This window comes from Tupaia chinensis, unplaced genomic scaffold (genome assembly GCF_000334495.1).
Source record: "Tupaia chinensis unplaced genomic scaffold, TupChi_1.0 Scaffold000159_1, whole genome shotgun sequence".
Taxonomy (NCBI): Eukaryota; Metazoa; Chordata; class Mammalia; order Scandentia; family Tupaiidae; genus Tupaia; species Tupaia belangeri.
This window is the reverse complement of record NW_006159630.1, coordinates 3,468,979-3,486,932: the sequence shown is the minus strand read 5'-3', so window position 1 is coordinate 3,486,932 and position 17,954 is coordinate 3,468,979. Positions and strand designations below refer to the sequence as shown.

General features: G+C 53.9%; 1 protein-coding gene across 1 annotated transcript in view; it reads right to left on the bottom strand.

The window, feature by feature from the left end:
- The window catches only part of USP36 (ubiquitin specific peptidase 36), a 43,423-nt gene that overhangs the window by 21,714 nt on the left and 3,755 nt on the right, over positions 1 to 17,954 (bottom strand). Inside the window, 8 exon segments of the mRNA XM_006145704.3 lie at positions 622 to 733; positions 3,128 to 3,210; positions 3,872 to 3,942; positions 4,348 to 4,415; positions 7,406 to 7,508; positions 8,188 to 8,298; positions 12,133 to 12,354; positions 13,130 to 13,391. Of these exon segments, the coding sequence (XP_006145766.1) occupies positions 622 to 733; positions 3,128 to 3,210; positions 3,872 to 3,942; positions 4,348 to 4,415; positions 7,406 to 7,508; positions 8,188 to 8,298; positions 12,133 to 12,354; positions 13,130 to 13,391 (1,032 nt within the window).

Genomic DNA, 17,954 nt, shown 5'->3' with positions numbered 1-17,954 from the left:
TGCCCCGGGGGGCTAGACCCGGAACAGAACATGGCCGAGCAGGCTGCACAGTCCCAGGTTGCACCCACTCTCACGTAAGAAAACTATGACCTGCCACACTGGGAATACCCAAGTATAGACAGAGATGGGGCAGGGGATCCAGTAGGGCAGTGGCTCTCCACCCTGACCATGCACACGATCCTTCAGGGATTGATTGATTCATTGATATATAGTATCTGCTTTTTTTTTTTTAAGAGAGAGATTTTTGCTATAGGGCATGGGCACTAGCCAAAGAGAGAAACAAAGGGACAAAAAACAAGAAATCACCCTCCAGGATGGATGGCCACACCATAACCCCTTCTCAGTTCTCCTCTCGAGCCTTTGGGCATGTACACACACACACGCCCAGGGTGAGTTTTAAGCCACCGGGTCCAAGACTTGAACCACAGTCACCTATGCAGGACTCCAGCAACACAGACATGCTGCACTCTGCTGGTCCCTCGGGGATTTTGCACAAGTGCAGATGCCCGGGCTTTGTCCTCCAGAGACCCACCCTCGCCAGCTCTGGGCAGGGCCAGGAACATGCACCTGTATAAAGCAGCCCTGGTTCTGGACAGACCACACGGCGATGGGCACACTCACCTTGGTGATCTTCCCGCCACTGAAGTTGGCAAAACGCTTCAGGGAGAGAGTTAGGACATTGGAAGTCCTGTGGATGGTGAAGCGCTTGCTGGCTGGAACCTTCTTCTTGCACCTAGGAAGGGGGTGAAGAGAAATTCTTAGTTTATACTCTGAGATGAGCTGTCTTCACCCTCAGTTAATAACAGCAACTGCGGGACCAGCAGACGGCATAATGATTACATCGCTGGACTTCCACGTGGTCGGCCGCAGTTTGAGTCCTAGACCTGGCGGCTTAAAACTCAGGCTGGGTACGAGTGTGTGCGTGGCCAACATCCCGATAGGAAAATGGAGAAGAAGGGACTGCAGCGAGGCCATCCCCCCAGGTGTGATTTATCACTATCTCTGTCTAACAGCTCATGTGCCCTATAGCAAAAATCTCAAAATAAATAACTTTTAAAAATTACAGTAACTGTTCTATACTACTGAAGTCTTCTCAACTGGGTTTCATGCTTCCTATGAAGATTAAATAACGTGACTTTAGGAGCCGGCAGGTGGAGTGGTGGTTAAAGGCGCTGGACTCCCACATGGCTGACCATATTTCAAGTCCCAGACGTAAAGGCCTGCTTCCTCACTCTCTCTGGAAATATTAAAAAAAATAATAAGAAAAGTTAAACAAAATCATTCTTTTTTTTTTGAGAAGCTTTTGCTATAGGGTGCGAGCGCTCGACAGAAAGACAGAGAGAGACAGAGAGATAGAAAGCAAGAAATTACCCCCCAGGGGGGATGGCCACACCACAATCCCTTCTCCTCCATTCTCCTCTCGGGATCCTGGGCACTCACGCACACGCGCCCGGTGTGAGTTTAAGCCACCGGGTCCAGGACTTGAACCGCAGTCGACTACATGGGAGTCTAGTGACATAGCTATTACACCAACTGCTGGTTCCAAAATGAATTCTTAAAAAAAATAAAAACAAAAACCCATGGCTATAAAAAAAGAAACCTACTGCAGGAAAACAAGCCTAGAGACCAGCTGTAGATCCCTAAGCAAAGATCAAGTACTCAGCCACCAGGGGATGGACACGGCAAGGCAAGGAGCGGCAGACATAGGGGAGCGAGTCGGCAGACGCGAGGAACTTCTAGAGGCACTCAGGGAAACAGGGTGGGAGAAGACGCCAGTGTCCTGGCACAGAATGGGAACCTCCAAAAGCAGAAGCAGGGAAGCACCCTTGGAGAACGCAGCTAGAATGAGCCGGGCACGGCGGCGTCACCCTGCAGGACTGCGCGCCCTGGGAGGACGGGATCGGAGTCGTCTGCCGGCGTGGGGAGACGCCCGACACGACGAGGTAGAAACAGAAGCTGCAGGACACGATTACCTACAAGGCGGGACGGGGGCAGCACGGCCTCTGGGGCAGACCGCCTGTGTGCTGCCACATCCTGGCCTGACCTTGGGCCAGCAGGTCACTGCTCTGTGCCTCAGTTTCCCTCCCCACCCCGGGTGCTGGGTAATAGTGCTTGCTACACAGGCAACAACACAGAGCCTCGGGATCCAGAAAAACCATGCCATCTCTTCATTCGTGTGGCTCACAGGTTTGTTTTCAGGACGCTCTGTGGAGAGCAGTTAATTTGAAAATATGTGATTAAGACATATGGCCTGTAGACACACGCAGAAATGTGTTTTTGTAAGTGATTTTAGTAGGGCTATTGAGAAGTATTTATATATAAAAGTAGTATTTGTTTGTTGTTAATGGTTGTTTTTTGGTTGTTGTTGATATTTAATACCCTGATACTATTTTGTATTGGACTTAAGGAAGTCCTATGTGTTTATTAGATTGTCTTCTTAAAAAGCTTAGAGAAATTGGGACCAGCAGATAGTGTAATGGCCATGTCGCTGGACTCCCATGTAGTCGACCACGGTTCACGTCCCAGACCCGGTGGCTTAAACTCACGCTAGGCGCAGGCGCAAGTGTGCGTGCCCAAGATCCGGAGAGGAGAATGGAGAAGAGATTGCGGTGCGGCCATCCCTCCTGGGGGTGATTTCTCGCTCTCTGTCTCTCTTTTTCTGGTGAGTGCACGTGCCCTGTAGCAAAAACCTCTCCAAGAAAAAAAAAGATTAGAGAAGTTGCATGGCGCCAGTCATTTCACATTTTTAGACAATTTATATTAAAAATGATTGGCTTTGTATTTTAATTAAAAAAATTTTTTTTGTATTTTACTTAATTTTTCCCATTTTCTGTCCTTTAAAAAAATAAACCTGAGGCTAGTTCTAGTCGCAACTTCTCCATCAGAGAAGCTGTGCCCACCCGATCCTCGCTTTTCTATACCTGTGTGTCTTTTGTGTATTTTATTATTGTGTCTATTTCTAACCCACAGCCTTCCCCACTCAAAAAAACGTGTTCATGCCGAGCTGGTCCCGGCAACATTCACCGGCCACCTCTGAGGGAGGGAGGTGCGTGCAGCAGTGCTGGGGGGGTGGTTTTGCGTCCCTCTGGGCAGGCCGGTCTCTGGCTGGGAGAACACGGAAACTCACCTGGCACACATGTAGGCGTTCTCCCCACTCAGTACATCTGGCTTCACGAAAAGTTCCAGGGCACGGACGATATTAGCAGCTTGCTGAGGACAAAAACAGGAACGGAATAAACGGCGGGAAAGGCTTTCAAGAAACGCCAAACTAAGGCCTTTCAGGCTGAGGCAGCAAATCACAAATTTCACTGGTATGAAAACTGGCTGGCCAGCTGCCCCTTCTGAGACTCAGAACCTCTAGCACAGAGGGGCAAGGAGCAGGCTGCAGCCTCCCCAGTGGCATGCAAGGACAGCCACATGTGGCTCACCACGGCATGGGCCTCGCTTCCCGGACGGCAGCTGGCGCTGCTGAGGCTCAGGGTGCCCAGTGAAGGCGGGGGGCCTCGCCCAGACTGCAGTGACTGAGTGGGCACAAACCAAGGTAGCTCTTGAAGTGGCTCTGCAGTCGCCGTGCTCCCGCGACATGTAGTGCTTGCGTGACAGCTGCCCACAGCTCAGCATAGACCCCCCTTGTGCCCACGCCTCCAGAGAGCTAGCACTTGTCACGCTTCAAGACGGAAAACCCAACCGCACACGTTTTAGGTGAGAAGCACGCACAGGAAAAGGCTAGAATAAAGCACGCAGAAGCGCGGGTTCCTATAGGCAGCGGGAGTCCAAGAACGGGCTTCCCCGACCTAGCTGGCCTAGGCCTCCACTGCCGCCTGCCCGGCCTTGCCCTCCCACGCCAGCGTGAAGCAGAGCCCCACCATACCCGGATCTCCAGGGCTATGTCCAGGTAGGGGTCGTAGGTGTCCGAGACGCTCTTGCACACCGAGCACTTCACTGCAACAGAGCAGAGCACCGCTGCCGCCACGCAGGCCGCTGCCGCCACGCAGGCCGCTGGCCCCCAGCACCTCCCGCTCCTGGCGGGCCTGCCACAGGCCGGCCACGAGACTCCTGGGCCTGCTCCGGCCAGAGAGCAGGGCTGCACACAGGGAGGAGCTCAGGAGGCAGCACATCACCCTGTGGTCGTGCAGCCTCCTCCCGGCCTTCCTTGCAGGAGCAGGTAAGAGTCAGGCGCGCGGCCAGGCAGGTGCGTGTCTCAGAGAGGCACCCCTCGCTCCGCTCTCGGGGACCTGCCCAGGGCTACACAGCCAGAAGAGGGCCCCGCCTGCGTAGGAATTCCCGTATCCCCTGGGTTCATTTCCCAATCCTGGTACAAGGGCCAAAGAAGGAGTCTCCACTTACCACGCGACCTGAGGTACCCTCCAAAAATCTGATGGACCAAGGTCGTGGCCTGCGTTTGACGATCCAGCCTGAAAAGAAGGCCACAGCTGTCAAGAGAACATGACAGACCCTGGTCCTGCTGCCACCACGGTGGCCACAGTGGGGTCACCGCCCACGAGTCCGCACGCACCTCTTGTGGCCGGGCATGGCCTGATGGCCCCTCTACAGCGCTCCGATCTCCTCGCCACCCCATGACAGCTACTTCAAACCACGCTCGCCACTTTGCAGACAATTAGAGGCCCAAGCAACACTCAGTCACTCCAGGCCGGCCTTCCCAGGACTCTGGCACCCGCCCCACCACCCAAGTCCAGCCTTCCCACTGGCCATCACCAGGCAGGAGCAACTCCCACTGCCATGCCCGTGTCAAGAGGCCCCCAGGGGTGTGCATGGGCTCAGGTTCGGGCAGCCTGCACTCGAAGCCTCTGCCCTGCTCACTAACCAGGACCCGCTGCAACCCTAAGCCTCACAGAGCTGTGATGAGGGCGTGGTGCCTCCTGCATGCAGCACACATTCATACTATGAAGGTTCTGGAAAGACACTCCGGTTCTAGTCTCTGCTCCTGCTTCTGCTACACCCATGGCCCCAGTGCTAACCTGCTCAAGACTGTGTCCTTCAAGGTCACCACAGGCCCCCAATGAGCTTCCTGCACTAGGCCCTCTGGAGCCCACCTCCCTGCTACCCCTTGCCCCCCGCAGGGCCCCACATTCACTGGCTCCCCCATTGCTCCCCGATGGGCCTCAACCAGGAGCTCTGAGGTATCTGGGGACCCACACAGGGTCACCATACTTTTACTCTGCAGTTAGGCAGAGACCAATCGCCCACATCTCCTGTCACCACCACTCATATGCCCCCCGAGCACACAGGGAGCACCCCCAAACACTGAAGACACGTGAGGTCACGGAGACACGTCAGAGTTGCACAAAGTGCAAATATCATAACCATGCTCTGATCACACTCGCGGCCCCCGAACCATGACCCAAACCAAAAACCAAGAAGGCCCTTCCATCCAGAGTGGAGGGAGCAGTGCGCCTTGTGGGAAGCTCGCCACCCCATGCCCCTACCTCCCTGCCACATCTCCCTGCAGACCAGGAAGGCACTTCCCGGACAGGGCGGGGTAAGGATCAGCACTCCCCTCCGGCTCCCCCCACCTGTGTCCAGTCACCTGACACTCAGTTCCTGCCCTCTTTCCACACGTGTGCCTGTGCCTGCCGGTGCCAGCCAAAGGCTTACCGCCACTCGCCCCAGGCTCCTCGCTCACAGCTCCCGTTCCAAATCGCACCCATGCTCCTTCCCACCCCTCAATTCCTGCCTCCAGCACTCTGGCTGGGTGGCCTGGCCTGGGGCCCAGTGTCATTCTTGTCCTGAGGCTTTCTAGGTGACTGCGCCCCGCCCACCTGCCCAGGCAAGGCCTCGCCCTCCCCTCCAGCCACATTGTCTGCTGTCTCCCAGTCAGGGCCACTTTCCCAAGTTTTGCCAGGAGGTGCTCCCGCGGGGCGTGCTGTCCTCGCTCGGGGACCACCAGGGCTGCTGCACAGTCTGCCCGTCTTCCCAGTTACACACAAGTCCTCGGACCCCGACCGCTGGTGCCTCCTACAGCGCCCGCACACAGGAGGCTCCAGACTGGCCAGGCGATCCTTAGCCCTCGGGTGCCGCGCGAGAGGGCACGCTGGGAGCCCCTCAGGGAGAGGAAGAACTAAGTCCAAACCCTCCAGTGGGGAAAATGTGTCCTGAGAATCCGATGTGAAGTATCCTTTATATCGAGTTACTTAACATAGCGAGTTGCAGTCACATAACGTTCATGAAGAACCTCATCCACTGATACGGTTTCTCCCCGTTTTACTCACTCATTCTACAATGCAAATTAATGTTTCTTTTTTTAAATAATTATTTATTTTTGTTATTATTATTTATATTTTAATTTGATTACAGAGAAAGAGAAAGGGAAAGGGAGAAAACAAGCCACCAGGTTCGGGACTCCAACCATAGTCAGTCACATGGGAGTCCAGCACCTTAATGACCACGCCACCTGCTGGCCCCACACATGACTGTTTCTAAGGGTCATTCTAGACGTTTCCTAAACCATTCAAGGTAAGCATTTCCAGAGGAGAGGGCCCGGTTCTCTCCTAAGTGTAGGCAGTAACCGGGGAACACTGGGCATCCCCCCCGTTTTCTTCTATCTGAACCCCTGAGCCCAGGAATGAAGGACACCAAAACAACTCTTGGTAGTGAGTGTCACACTTAAGGGAACATGTGACACAAAGCAGTCTGTCACATGTCACATGCACAAACTGTGCTTTCCAATTAGAAATTAGGAAGCAGTAACCAGGCAGAGTAACATCTTAAAAACAATATACTTCCTGGGACCAGCAGTAAGCACAATGGCTGTCACTGGACTCCCACGTAGTCGACCGCAGTTCGAGTCCCGGACCTGGTGGCTTAACCTCATGCCTGCCGCTTGTGCGTGCGTGCCCAAGATCCCAAGAGGAGAATGGAGGAGAAAGGATTGCAGTGTGGCCATCCCCCAGGGGGGTGATTTCTCACTTTCTGTCTCTCTGTTTCTGTCTTTCTGGTGACCGCACGTGCCCTATAGCAAAAACCCTCTATGGGAAAAAAACAAAAAACAAACAAAAAAAACCCCACAATATACTTCTTAACCTCAGATTGCCCTGGCGGTTTTAAGTTCTCTCACAGAGACCTCAGCACTCCTACCACCCATCCTCTGTACCAAAACAACAACATCACTGATTTAGAAAGACTGAAAACGTCCTCAGCAGCAGCTGAGCATCCTATGAGAGCCCTGGACGCTTCCCTCCACTGAGCTGCTGAGACGGGGCACCAAGGCCTGATCCCGCCTGCCCTTGCACCGAGAAGGTTCCCAGTCTCCTGGAGGACGCCAGAGCCCTTTTCCGGGGCAAGGGCAACCCTGACTGGGGCTTTGGCAGCTCGAGTACCTAGACGCATACTCTGCCGTGCCCAGCGAGGACAGTGCGTGTGTGTGGAGGGCATCTGGGGCACGTACTTGGCACAGCCATTCAGACAGGCCTTCTGCATGGCGTCAATGGTGTACCGCAGAAACTCGTGCGCGTCCTCTTGGCTCCCAAAACGGAAATGCCGGGCGATTTCTAGAGAGAAAAGAAAGAGGTGGGAGAACCCGGGCCTTCCTCCCACAGCCCCCAGCTAACGGTTCCTGGGCACCGGGGGACTATGGGTTCCGGAGAGGAAAGGGGTCCCAGAGCTCGTCATGTGGTAGGTTCTCTGTACCCGGGATTCCCATCAGGGTTTGCATCAGGGTTCCCAGCGGCAGGGCTCAAAACCTTGACAGTGACCAGAAAAAGCAAATGCCAGGGAAAACGGAAAATTGACCAATGACTTTTTCCCAAGAGCCAACTGGAACACGGATGGACGGTGACTGTCCAAGCACTGCAATGACACAGGCTTCAAAAGCCAGCAAGGGACCTCGCCTTCCTGCCGTGGAAATGGCAACCAGTCCCTGGGGCTGAGAAAGCCCTGGCCTGCTCCTTCTGTCCTACCACTCTGGCCCGCATTCGTGCTCCCCTGCCGCCTGGGACGCACAGCAAACCCCTCTGCCTCGCCCAACCGACCTGCTCTTCCAAGCAGGGGTACTAGAAAGGCCTCCCCGCCCCGTGTCTCTGAGGCACTACACCCTCCGCTCCCCGCGGGGCATTCAGCATGCGGGTTCCCAGGATGACACTGCCAGCGCCCTCTCCCGCTCACTCCCAGCACCACTGAGCTGGCTTCACGGCCCCTCAGCACGGCCCCTCAGCACGGCCCGGTCCTTACTTTTCAGGTCTCGGATGAACGAGACCGGCTTGATGGCGTTGCCGCTGTTGGCGAAGGCCTGGGTGATGTGGTTCTGCATGACACACAGCATGCAGAAGCTCCCCTGGTGACCTGCAGTGCAGAGGAGGGACTTCAGGACAAGGCTTCCGAGAGATGTCGTTTAACTGCCAGAGGATGCACCCTCCAAGGGGTGTGGTCACGCCTCCACCCTGTCAGGACTGGGGGCACACGTGCATGTACGTCCTGCATGTTTTATCAAGCCTCAGGGGCCAGGATTTGAACCGCATTCAGCCATGTGGGATCCAGTTCCATTAACAAACTAGCTACAGGCCCAGTGCTCTGAAGAACTTTTTATGACACCCCCACCCTGACAGAACAAAAAAACACGGATGGGGCAAATCAATCTGTGGAAGAACAGCTGGGCCAGAGTCCAGACCCTGGAGGGACTCGGCTGATTCCAAGGACACTGACTGCACTGGGGGCCAGATCACCCACAGCTGTGCCTTCAGCAGGGTCACCCTATTCCCGCAGGGTTACTAACGCTGTTGACCCAGCAGTGCCCTTCTTATATCACATTCGTATGATTTCCTTATTAAAAAGAGCAAGTCTAGGGACCAGCAGTTGGTGTAATGGCTATGCCGCTGGACTCTCATGCAGTCGACAGCAGTTCAAGACCCGAACCCGGTGGCTTAAACTCACACTAGGCGTGTGTGCTTGCATGCCCAAGATCCTGAGAGGAGAATGGAGGAGAAGGGACTGTGACGTGACCCTCCCCCTGGCGAGTGATTTCTCGCTTTCTGTCTCTCTCATTCTCTCTTTCTGGCGGGTGCATACGCCCTATAGCAAAAACCTCTCCAAAAAAAAAAAAGAGCAAGTCCGATTTTCTAAGGGCAGAAAAAACGTCCTAATTTCTGATTTCTGAGCTGAACTGCATGGTCAGCAGGAGAAACTGCTTGCGGGCTTCCAGACAGCCCTTGATGGTTGCTCAGGGCAGGGACCCCTGCACCACGCAGGAATCACACTGTTGCTATATACTAGGGCTGACGACATTTTCTGAGCTCCAGACGGTGTCTTCCTAGCTCTGCGGGCTATGCACCTCTCACGGCCACGCACCAGCGGCGCAGGCAGCCCCGTGCCCGGTGACCAGGCACCAGCGCTATGCACACACAAGGGCGGCCAGCCCAGTCTGCCACCCGGCTACTTACACAGCAACTCGCTCCCCATCGGGCGCATTTTGGTCTTTAAAACTGTAACACATTTTAAGATGAAAGAGACGCACAAAGAATGTAACACTGCCCAGCTCTGCCCAGTCTTAGGTGTTTTTCAGGTAAGACACTGGTGTGATGGCTCAACTCCTCCTCAACCCCTTTCAATCCCATTCTCCACGTCCTTCTTCCAAGGTGACCATCCTGTAACTAGGCCATTACTTTTCCCTCCACGCACTTACAGACCCAACACCCAGCTGTGTATCCATAGATACAGGGCACTGCAGCTGACATTTACGAGCTTCAAATAGTTATACTAGATCGGTGTGTATCACTCAGCAACTTGGTTTCCCCCCTTCATTTTGCCATGCAGTACACATACTTGCCAGAGAAAAAGACCGAGAGAGAGAAATCATTCCCCTGGGGGGACAGCCACGCTATAATCCCTTCTCTCGGGACTTTGGGGACACACATATGCTCTCGGCATGATTTTCAAGCTGCCAGGTCTGGGACTTGAACCAAGAAGTTGGCCCTGTGGGATAGAGCCACCTTAAGCACCATGCCACTGGCTGGTCCTGCAACTTGCTTCTTAAAAACCCACGCGCCCCTAAGTAGCCCCGGCTCCTCCATGCTCACGGGCGGGTACTAGCTACACGATGGGCTGCTGTCTGTTTAGAGACCTCCTCTGCCCACCCACTGGGCTCTTCCATTCTTCCATTGCAGCGGCAGTGAGCGAGCCTATCCTGTCTTCTGTGCAAGTGGGTGAGTTCACTAAGAAACACCTGGAAGATAAGCCACTGGACCCCAGGGCAAGCACACCTCCAATTCTGCTGTTAGCACAGAGTGCATTACTGTCTCAAAGAGATCCGTGTTATAATGCAAACCTTGGCCCTCACCCACCACTTGCAACTAGATAGACGTGCAGACCTTTCTCGAGATCAGTAACGGAACAGCATGCAGACTGCTTACCAAATACGCATTCAAGTGCTGGCATTCATACAAACACTTTCTCTTGGATGGATACTCAAAAACTGTTCATGTGTGAGGCCAGCAGGTGTTATGGTGGTTAAGGGCACTGGACTCCCACATGGCCGACCATGGTTTGAATCCTGGACCTGGTGGCTTCTTTTCTCACTTTCCCTTTCTCTCTGGTCAAAATGAAATATAATAACAATAATAATAAAGTTAAAATAATTCTTAAGAAAAAAAAAAAAGTAATGACTTTTCCATAAAAGGGAGCTTTCTATTTTGCATTTTATTAGGTTGTCGGAAAAGTCATGATGTTCTGTTTTTCTTTGCAAAACTATGTCATGACTTTTCCAACAACCTAGTATTTTGCATCTTCTGTCTGACTTATGTAACCATAACAAATCATCATTCGTAACTTTCATTTTTTAACTGATAATGATGGTCGGGGAATCCCAGAGTTAGGTTAAAAATGAGTACATGAATACACATTGGAGCCAGCAGTTGGTGTAATGGCTGTGTCGCTGGAATCCCATGTAGTCTACTGCGGTTCGAGTCCCAGATCCGGTGGCTTAAACTCATGCCAGGCGCGTGTGCGTGCATGCCCAAGATCCCGAGAGGAGAATGGAGAAGGGACTGGGGCGTGGCCATCCCCCAGGAGGGGGCGATTTCTTGCTTTCTGTCTCTCTGTCTCTTTTTCTGGCGAGTGAATGTGCCCTATAGCAAAACCTCTCCAAAAAAAATAAAAAAAAGAAAGAAAAGAAAACAAACTTGAACAAACATTAAACGAAGAACTTCTTTTTACAAAGCTTACAAGTTGTGTGGAAATGAATTCTCTAATCATTCGGTAAAATGCTGCTGACTTCCAGCCTACAAGGCATCGCTCTTAAATAAGCTAACGGTCTAAGCCAAAGACACCTGACATCGGATTCCGAACCCTGGCAATATGCAAGTTACAGACAACGGCATGCAGACAAACATTTTTTTCATGTAAGTTGGGGAACATCCCTTGAAAATCAAATCTATAACCTCAGGGACATTACTACTTCAACTTGGGGGACCTGTACTACAGTCCAGGGGTATGTGCGGGTGCACATGCATATATCTGTGTGTGTGTTTTCATTTTCCCACATGGTGGTTCAAGTGATTGGTTCTCACGTGACCAATCGGGTGGTTTGATTCCTGCACCCAGTGGCCTGAAAAACCCGCTGGGCGTGTGCACGTGCGCATAAAATCCCGAGGTGAGGACGGAATGCAGCATGACTGCCCCACAGGGGTGCTTTCTCACTTCCTCCCTCTCTTCCACAAGCACACCTGCCCTTTAGCAAACGGGAGGAAAGGGACGTCACAGGTTTCCAAATACGCGTGGCTGGTTCTGGCCCTCTGCTCTGCCCCACTGCTCAGTGCTTCTCTCCCTGACCCAAAGCTGCACCGGCGTCTTGGGAACTCCATGGACCATCTCTGGCAGACACTGGCTTCTCCCGCCCCTCTCCTTCAGGGTGTGTGGCGACTCCTGCTTCTCTATGTCAGTTATGCGACCCACGGGAGCTACCTAACCTACACCTTAACCCGGGGGGCCGATGACTTTATAGCATTAAGCCTTTCCTCTTTGGAGGCAGCTACACACCCACACTCACTAGGACTCACATCCAGTCCACCCCTGCACACCCATGCTCACTGAGAACTCACAACGCGCCACTCCTGCACACTCACACTCACAGAGGACTCACAGCAAGCCCACCCCTGCACACACTCACTGCGGACCCGCACTCACAGCTCCGAGCGTGCTCCTTAGAGAGCAGGTAGTTGGCCAGTGGTGGCGTGTAGGTCAAGCATTGCACCGTGGAATTCAAAAAGCAGGTGTTTCCCAGATTGTGCAGTCCGGCGCCCACGCGGAACACTCGCTCCCACCTCAAAGACAGTCGCTCTGTGGGGAAGAGCACTTTCTGGGGGGCCGGGACCCCATCGCCGCAGCTTTCATACGCATGCTCGCTGCCTGAAAAAAAAAGGGACAAAAGGGAAAAGCAGCACAGCGTAAGTCCACAGGGACACCGGGGAAAGCACAGCGTAAGTCCACAGGGACACTGGGAAGCAGCACGGCGTAGGCCCACGGGGACACTGGGGAGGAGCGTGGCGTAGGCCCGCGGGGACACTGGGGAAGGCATGGTGTAGGCCCGCAGAGACATTGGGGAGGAGCACAGCGTAGGCCCGCGGGGACACCGGGGAGGAGCACGGCGTAGGCCCGCGGGTTCACCAGGGAGGAGCGTGGCGTAGGCCTGCGGGGACACTGGGGAAAGGAAAGCACGGTGTAGGCCCGCGAGGACACTGGGAAGAAGTCCCTGAGCGTGTGTCTGGTATGTGGTTACGAGAGCCGGGCACCGGGGCAGCCGGTGCTCACTCACTGGATGTTCCCTGGAAGCTCAGGAGCAAAGCCAGCCACCCCGCGGACCTCCATTGCTCTCAGGTCTAGAAGGAGCCTCTGGATGAGAGGGTGGAGCTCAGAGAACCCACAACTGGAGGGCCAGCCTGCACTCTGCCCGGGTACCGTGCCCATTGCCCCTCACTTCCGAGCCTGTATCTGCTCCTGTTAAACTGGACCGGGGAACGCTGAAGTAACACTGGCTTCCTTCCCACCCTCCCCACCCTCCGGGAGCGCGTGCGACTCTCGGCCCTCACCCTGCATGCCTCGCCCTACGCATTCCTCAACACCTGGTCCGTGCGCGAGGTTGGCACAGCGAGGGCCTCTCAGCCAGCGTTCCGCGCATCCGTACCCTGTCTCCTGGCCTGTGGCTCATCTCCACTCCTGTGGCGACCGGCTCCCTCTGATTTGGGGTTCAGCAACACGTATTTGCTCTTTAGGGACTCCAGCTGGTAGGAGAAACTTCTGCTGGCTGGCTCAAACTCGATCTTCTGCAAAAGGACCTTCCTGGCGGAGGCGGCCAGCAGCTTCCCCAGCTCTCCATCATCGGCCGAGTCCTTGCGGCCAGGTTTCAGGGCTTCCTTCAGCTTATCGACTATTGGCATGGTGCATCCCTGTGGGACAAGAGGATACGGGGCCTGAGAACCACCCTGGGACAGAGACGCTTGGCCAAAGTCCCCTCTGGGCACTGAGTGCTAGCCACTATGGGTGCGGGCCGGCCACAAAGGAAGAGTGAAACAGAGAGCCACGGCCTGTCCTAGGACACTAGAGCTCACGCGTCCCCTCCCCAAGACAAGACGAGGCCCGCACAGACAGCTAACCGGGAGCAGTGTGCACCGGGGAGCCCACGCTGCCCCTGCCACGTGCTTCTCAACTAGTGCTCGCCAAGCTATCCCTCCAAAAGGCCATCACGTGGGCCTAACGGGAGCTCAGAAACGGGCAACGCACATTCCCTCACGTGCTCTGGCCTCACGCACACGGACCCAGGAACGGAGTGACCACCACGCAAGTCCGAGAAGCACGGACATCTGCACAGACCTGTGCTCTCCGACGGCACGGCCCAGGGGCTGCTGAGCGCGCAGGGAGGCTAGGCTGAACTGAGACGGCACAGCCTGAGCACACAGCAGACCTGGGAGACAGTACCGGGGCAGATGAAGAACACCCCAGTCACCACTACTGGGTACATGCTGAATCGGTCGTGTACGCACATCGGGTTACGTAAATGATGAACACTAATCTGGCTGCTTCTCTTTATTTTTAACGTGGCTACTATGAAACTGTGAGTCATGGGACTAGCAGATGCCGAATGGTTATGTCACTGGACTCCTGTGTAGTCGGCCACAGTTCAAGTCCTGGACCCGGCAACTTAAAACACATGCCGGGCACGTGTGTGCCCAAGATACCGAGAAGAGAATGGACTGCGGTGTGGCCATCCCTCGGGGGATTTCTCCCTGTCTGGCTCTCTTTTTCTCTCTGTCTCTCCAGTGAGTGTACATGCCCTAGACAAAAATCTCTCCCTCCCCAAAAAAACAAAGTGTAAGTCTATTTGTGACCTGCACTGTGTTTCTTTTAGACGGTGCTGGTACGATGATTACCCTAGGAGTGAAGGTGGAGTAAGGGAAAAGAACAAGAGCCTAAAAACAGGGGCTGAGAGGGAACCAGCAGTTGGCGTAATGGCTATGTCGCTGGACTCCCACGTAGTCAACTGCGGTTCGTGTACTGGACCCAGTGGCTTAAAACTCACACCGGGCGTGTGTGCGTGCGTGCCCAAGATCCCGAGAGGAGAATGGAGGAGAAGGGATTGTGGCGTGGCCATCCCCCCTGGGGGGTGATTTCTCGCTTTCTGTCCGCCCACGAAAAAAAAACTCCCAAAAAAAAAAAAAAAAAAAAAAAAAAAAAAAAAAAAAAAAATCCAGGCCGAGAACAGCACGTGGAAGATACCCCTCTGAAGGGAGCGCCTTCCCTAGCCACTCGGCACCAGAGAAGAACGAGGCCCCAAAGTGGGCCGGGGGGCACACCAGGGCCTGGGATGAGGCGGGCCTGGGCAGTTCTGGCACACTCGCTGTGGCGTGATGGACGGCGTCCCCAAGCCTCCGCTCTCTGTGAGAGAGACACACAGAGCTGGAAGGAAGCTGGAGGCAGTCAGAAGGGGCGGGCTTAGGAAATGCGGGGGGTCCCTACAACTAGTCCTCCAGAGGACCCATACATGGCGATACAGGACGGCAGCCAGGCCACACATGGCCGCAGCCAGGCTGCACATGATACAAGACTGTGGCCAGGCCACGCATGCCCGTAGCCAGGCCGCACAGGATACAAGACTGTGGCCAGGGGACCAGCAGGTGGTGTGGTGGTTAAGGCGCTGGACATTCCCATATGGCCAACCATGGTTCGAGTCCCGGCCCTGATGGCTTGCTTTTTCACTTTTTCTCTCTCTCTCTGTGACTCTCTGGTCAAAATAAAATAAGTAAATGAGTAATTAAAATTAAAAATATTAAAAAAAAAAAAAGATTGTGGCCAGGCCACGCATGCCCACGGCCAGGCCACACATGATACGTGACCACGGCCATGCAGAACTGTAACAGGGTCACCTAGGGTGCTGCACCTGTACCCACCACTCCCTTTCCCACCCACACCTCAAGGACACCATCCCGGCCAAAGCTGCGGCTCTGAGCCACAACTAGAAAGCTGTGTGAACTGCTCGCTCACATCACAAAATGATGAGTCCCCTGGGTGTTCCGTACCCAGCTGCTCTGAGAACCAGCAACAAGTGCACCCCGCACTCTGCTCTGCCACCACCTTCGTTAAGCCGCTGACGGTTACCGTTACAGATCTCTGCTCCCACGTGGGCCAGACACCCACGTTCTAAACAAACTTCTGTAACGAGAAGTGTGGGGCCAGCAGGTGGTGCAGGGGCTAAAGCGCTGGGCGGTCACATGGCCAAGCACGGTTCAAGTCCCAGACTTGGTGGCTTGCTTTCTCACTTTCTATCTCTCTCCCTCATCTCTCTGGTCAAATTAAAAGATAATAATAATCAATAAAAATGAAACAAATCATTGTTATTTTAAAAATAAGGAGATAGAAAAAAAGTAAAAAATAAAATTAAAAAAGAAGAGAAATTAAAGGAGACTTTTCAAGTGAGTATTACCTACGACTCTCCACCTGACTGGCTGCCAGCAGCCACTCCTCAGCAGCAAGAAAGCACCAGCACCCTGCTGCAGGCTTCCCTGGGGTGTCGGAGCTCGGGCCTGCTGCTCCCCTCTGCCGCATGGGGCCTGTTTTCCTGAGGGAGACCAGGGCGGGCCTGGCAGGTTCTATTCTACAGCCCCCAATTCCAGTGCTCCTAGGCCAAAGCGGCCAGGCGTGTCCTGAACGGGCGTCCAGACCTGCGGGTGAGCTGGCGATCATTACAGGGGCCCACTCTCCGCTGTCTTCAGCCCTCCCTCAGGTGCATGCAGAAACCTGCGACCACCCACCAGGAACTGATGGCCTTTTAGGTGGCAGGATCTGGGATGCAACTGTAGCAGAGCTAACCAGCTACAAAGTATCTCAATGTCAGTGACTGGAACAATCACATTGCCCTTTGCTCTGTATCTTTTTTTTAAGTTTATTTATTACTTCTTTGGGCACCCCCAGCAGAGGCCTAGAGGCTACCACTCTGAGCTTCAGCTTCTGTGTACAGGAAGACCTCGGGATGAGAACCTGGGACCTTCCCAGGTGGCTTCAGCAACAAGGAACACTGTATTACTGTCGCTGCTGCAGCCGGCCCTGCTTTCTATAATGCACTACCCCTGAAACGGCCAGGGAGAGACTCCCACCATGGCCGCTCCACTCCAGCCTAAACCTCACATCCAACGAGTAAGAGGTAACAGACACAGGGGACCAGCAGACGGCACGAAGGTCACGTTGTTGGACTCCTATGTAGCCGTCCCGTGGCCTAAAACACATCAGGCATGTGTGCATGCGTGCCCAGAATCCTGAGAGGAGAATGGAGAAGGGATTGCAGCATGGCCATCCTCCACAGGAGGAGATTTTTCTCTCTCTGTCTCTCTGGCAAGTGCACCCCCCACACAACAAAAATCTTTCTCTCTTAAAAAAAAGATAGATAATAACCCCTAATTTTTGGATTTAAAAAAAAAAATAGAAGAGAGAAAAAAAGTGAGTGCTAAGAATTGTCAAACTTGGGGCCGGCAGGTGGCACGGTGGTTAAGGGCGCTGGACTCCCACAGGGCCGACCACAGTTCGAGTCCCAGACATGGCGGCTTGCTTTCTCACTTTCCTTCTCTCGCGTTGTCCCTCTCTGGTCAAATTTAAAATAAATAAAGTTAAATAAAAATAATTCTTTTTTAAAAACTGTCAAACTTTTACTTTGCTAAAAGTGGAGTCTTCTTTTTTCTTTAATCACCATCTCCAGCCACTATGGTTACACAAAATGAAGGTACTTAGAAACTTTTTTATGACGAAAACCATTAAAACGTGAATGGAGAAAATAATGCCCCAGCACAAGGACCCTACCCTGGTCTCAGCTGCATCAGTGAAGCATAGGGCCCAGCCTGATCCCCCTCCTCAGCCCAGGTTCCTCCTTGGCACACCTCAGCCCTACACTTCATTCACGAAACACAGCATATCAACACCCACAAAATGTGTGTGTATGTGTGTGTGTGTGTACATATATGGAAAAGGAGAGGTCTCAGAGCAAGGACAGCCTGCGAACGGAGGCACCAGCATCGCTGCTTCTCGGGTGCACGCTGAGAACTTGGTCCGGAACCCACACCAGCCCACTCCACTGGCTGACGTCCTGCAAACACCTCGAGGATGGCCAAGCTGGGAGATCTAGCCCAGTTGCACGCATTCAAGGTAAGAACTTCAAATTAACCCAGTAGGGTCACAGATTCTGAGCAAATGCAGTTTCCCTGGTTGGATGATCAGCCTCTACCTGACCAGCTCCACCGGAGCAGCACGCTGGCCATCTGTCTCTAAGGCAGGAACTCTCTGCTGTACAGACTGAGACCAACACTCCAGAAAGGCAGGAGGCTGTGCACCCTTGAACCTGCCGAGCGGGCGTCTTCCTCGGAAAGGACAGCACAGCTTCAACAGACACCACGGAAGCACACCCTCGCCTCCCTCTATTTCACTTCCCAGGATGAACTGCTCAAGACGCACCAGGTCAAGCACGTGCT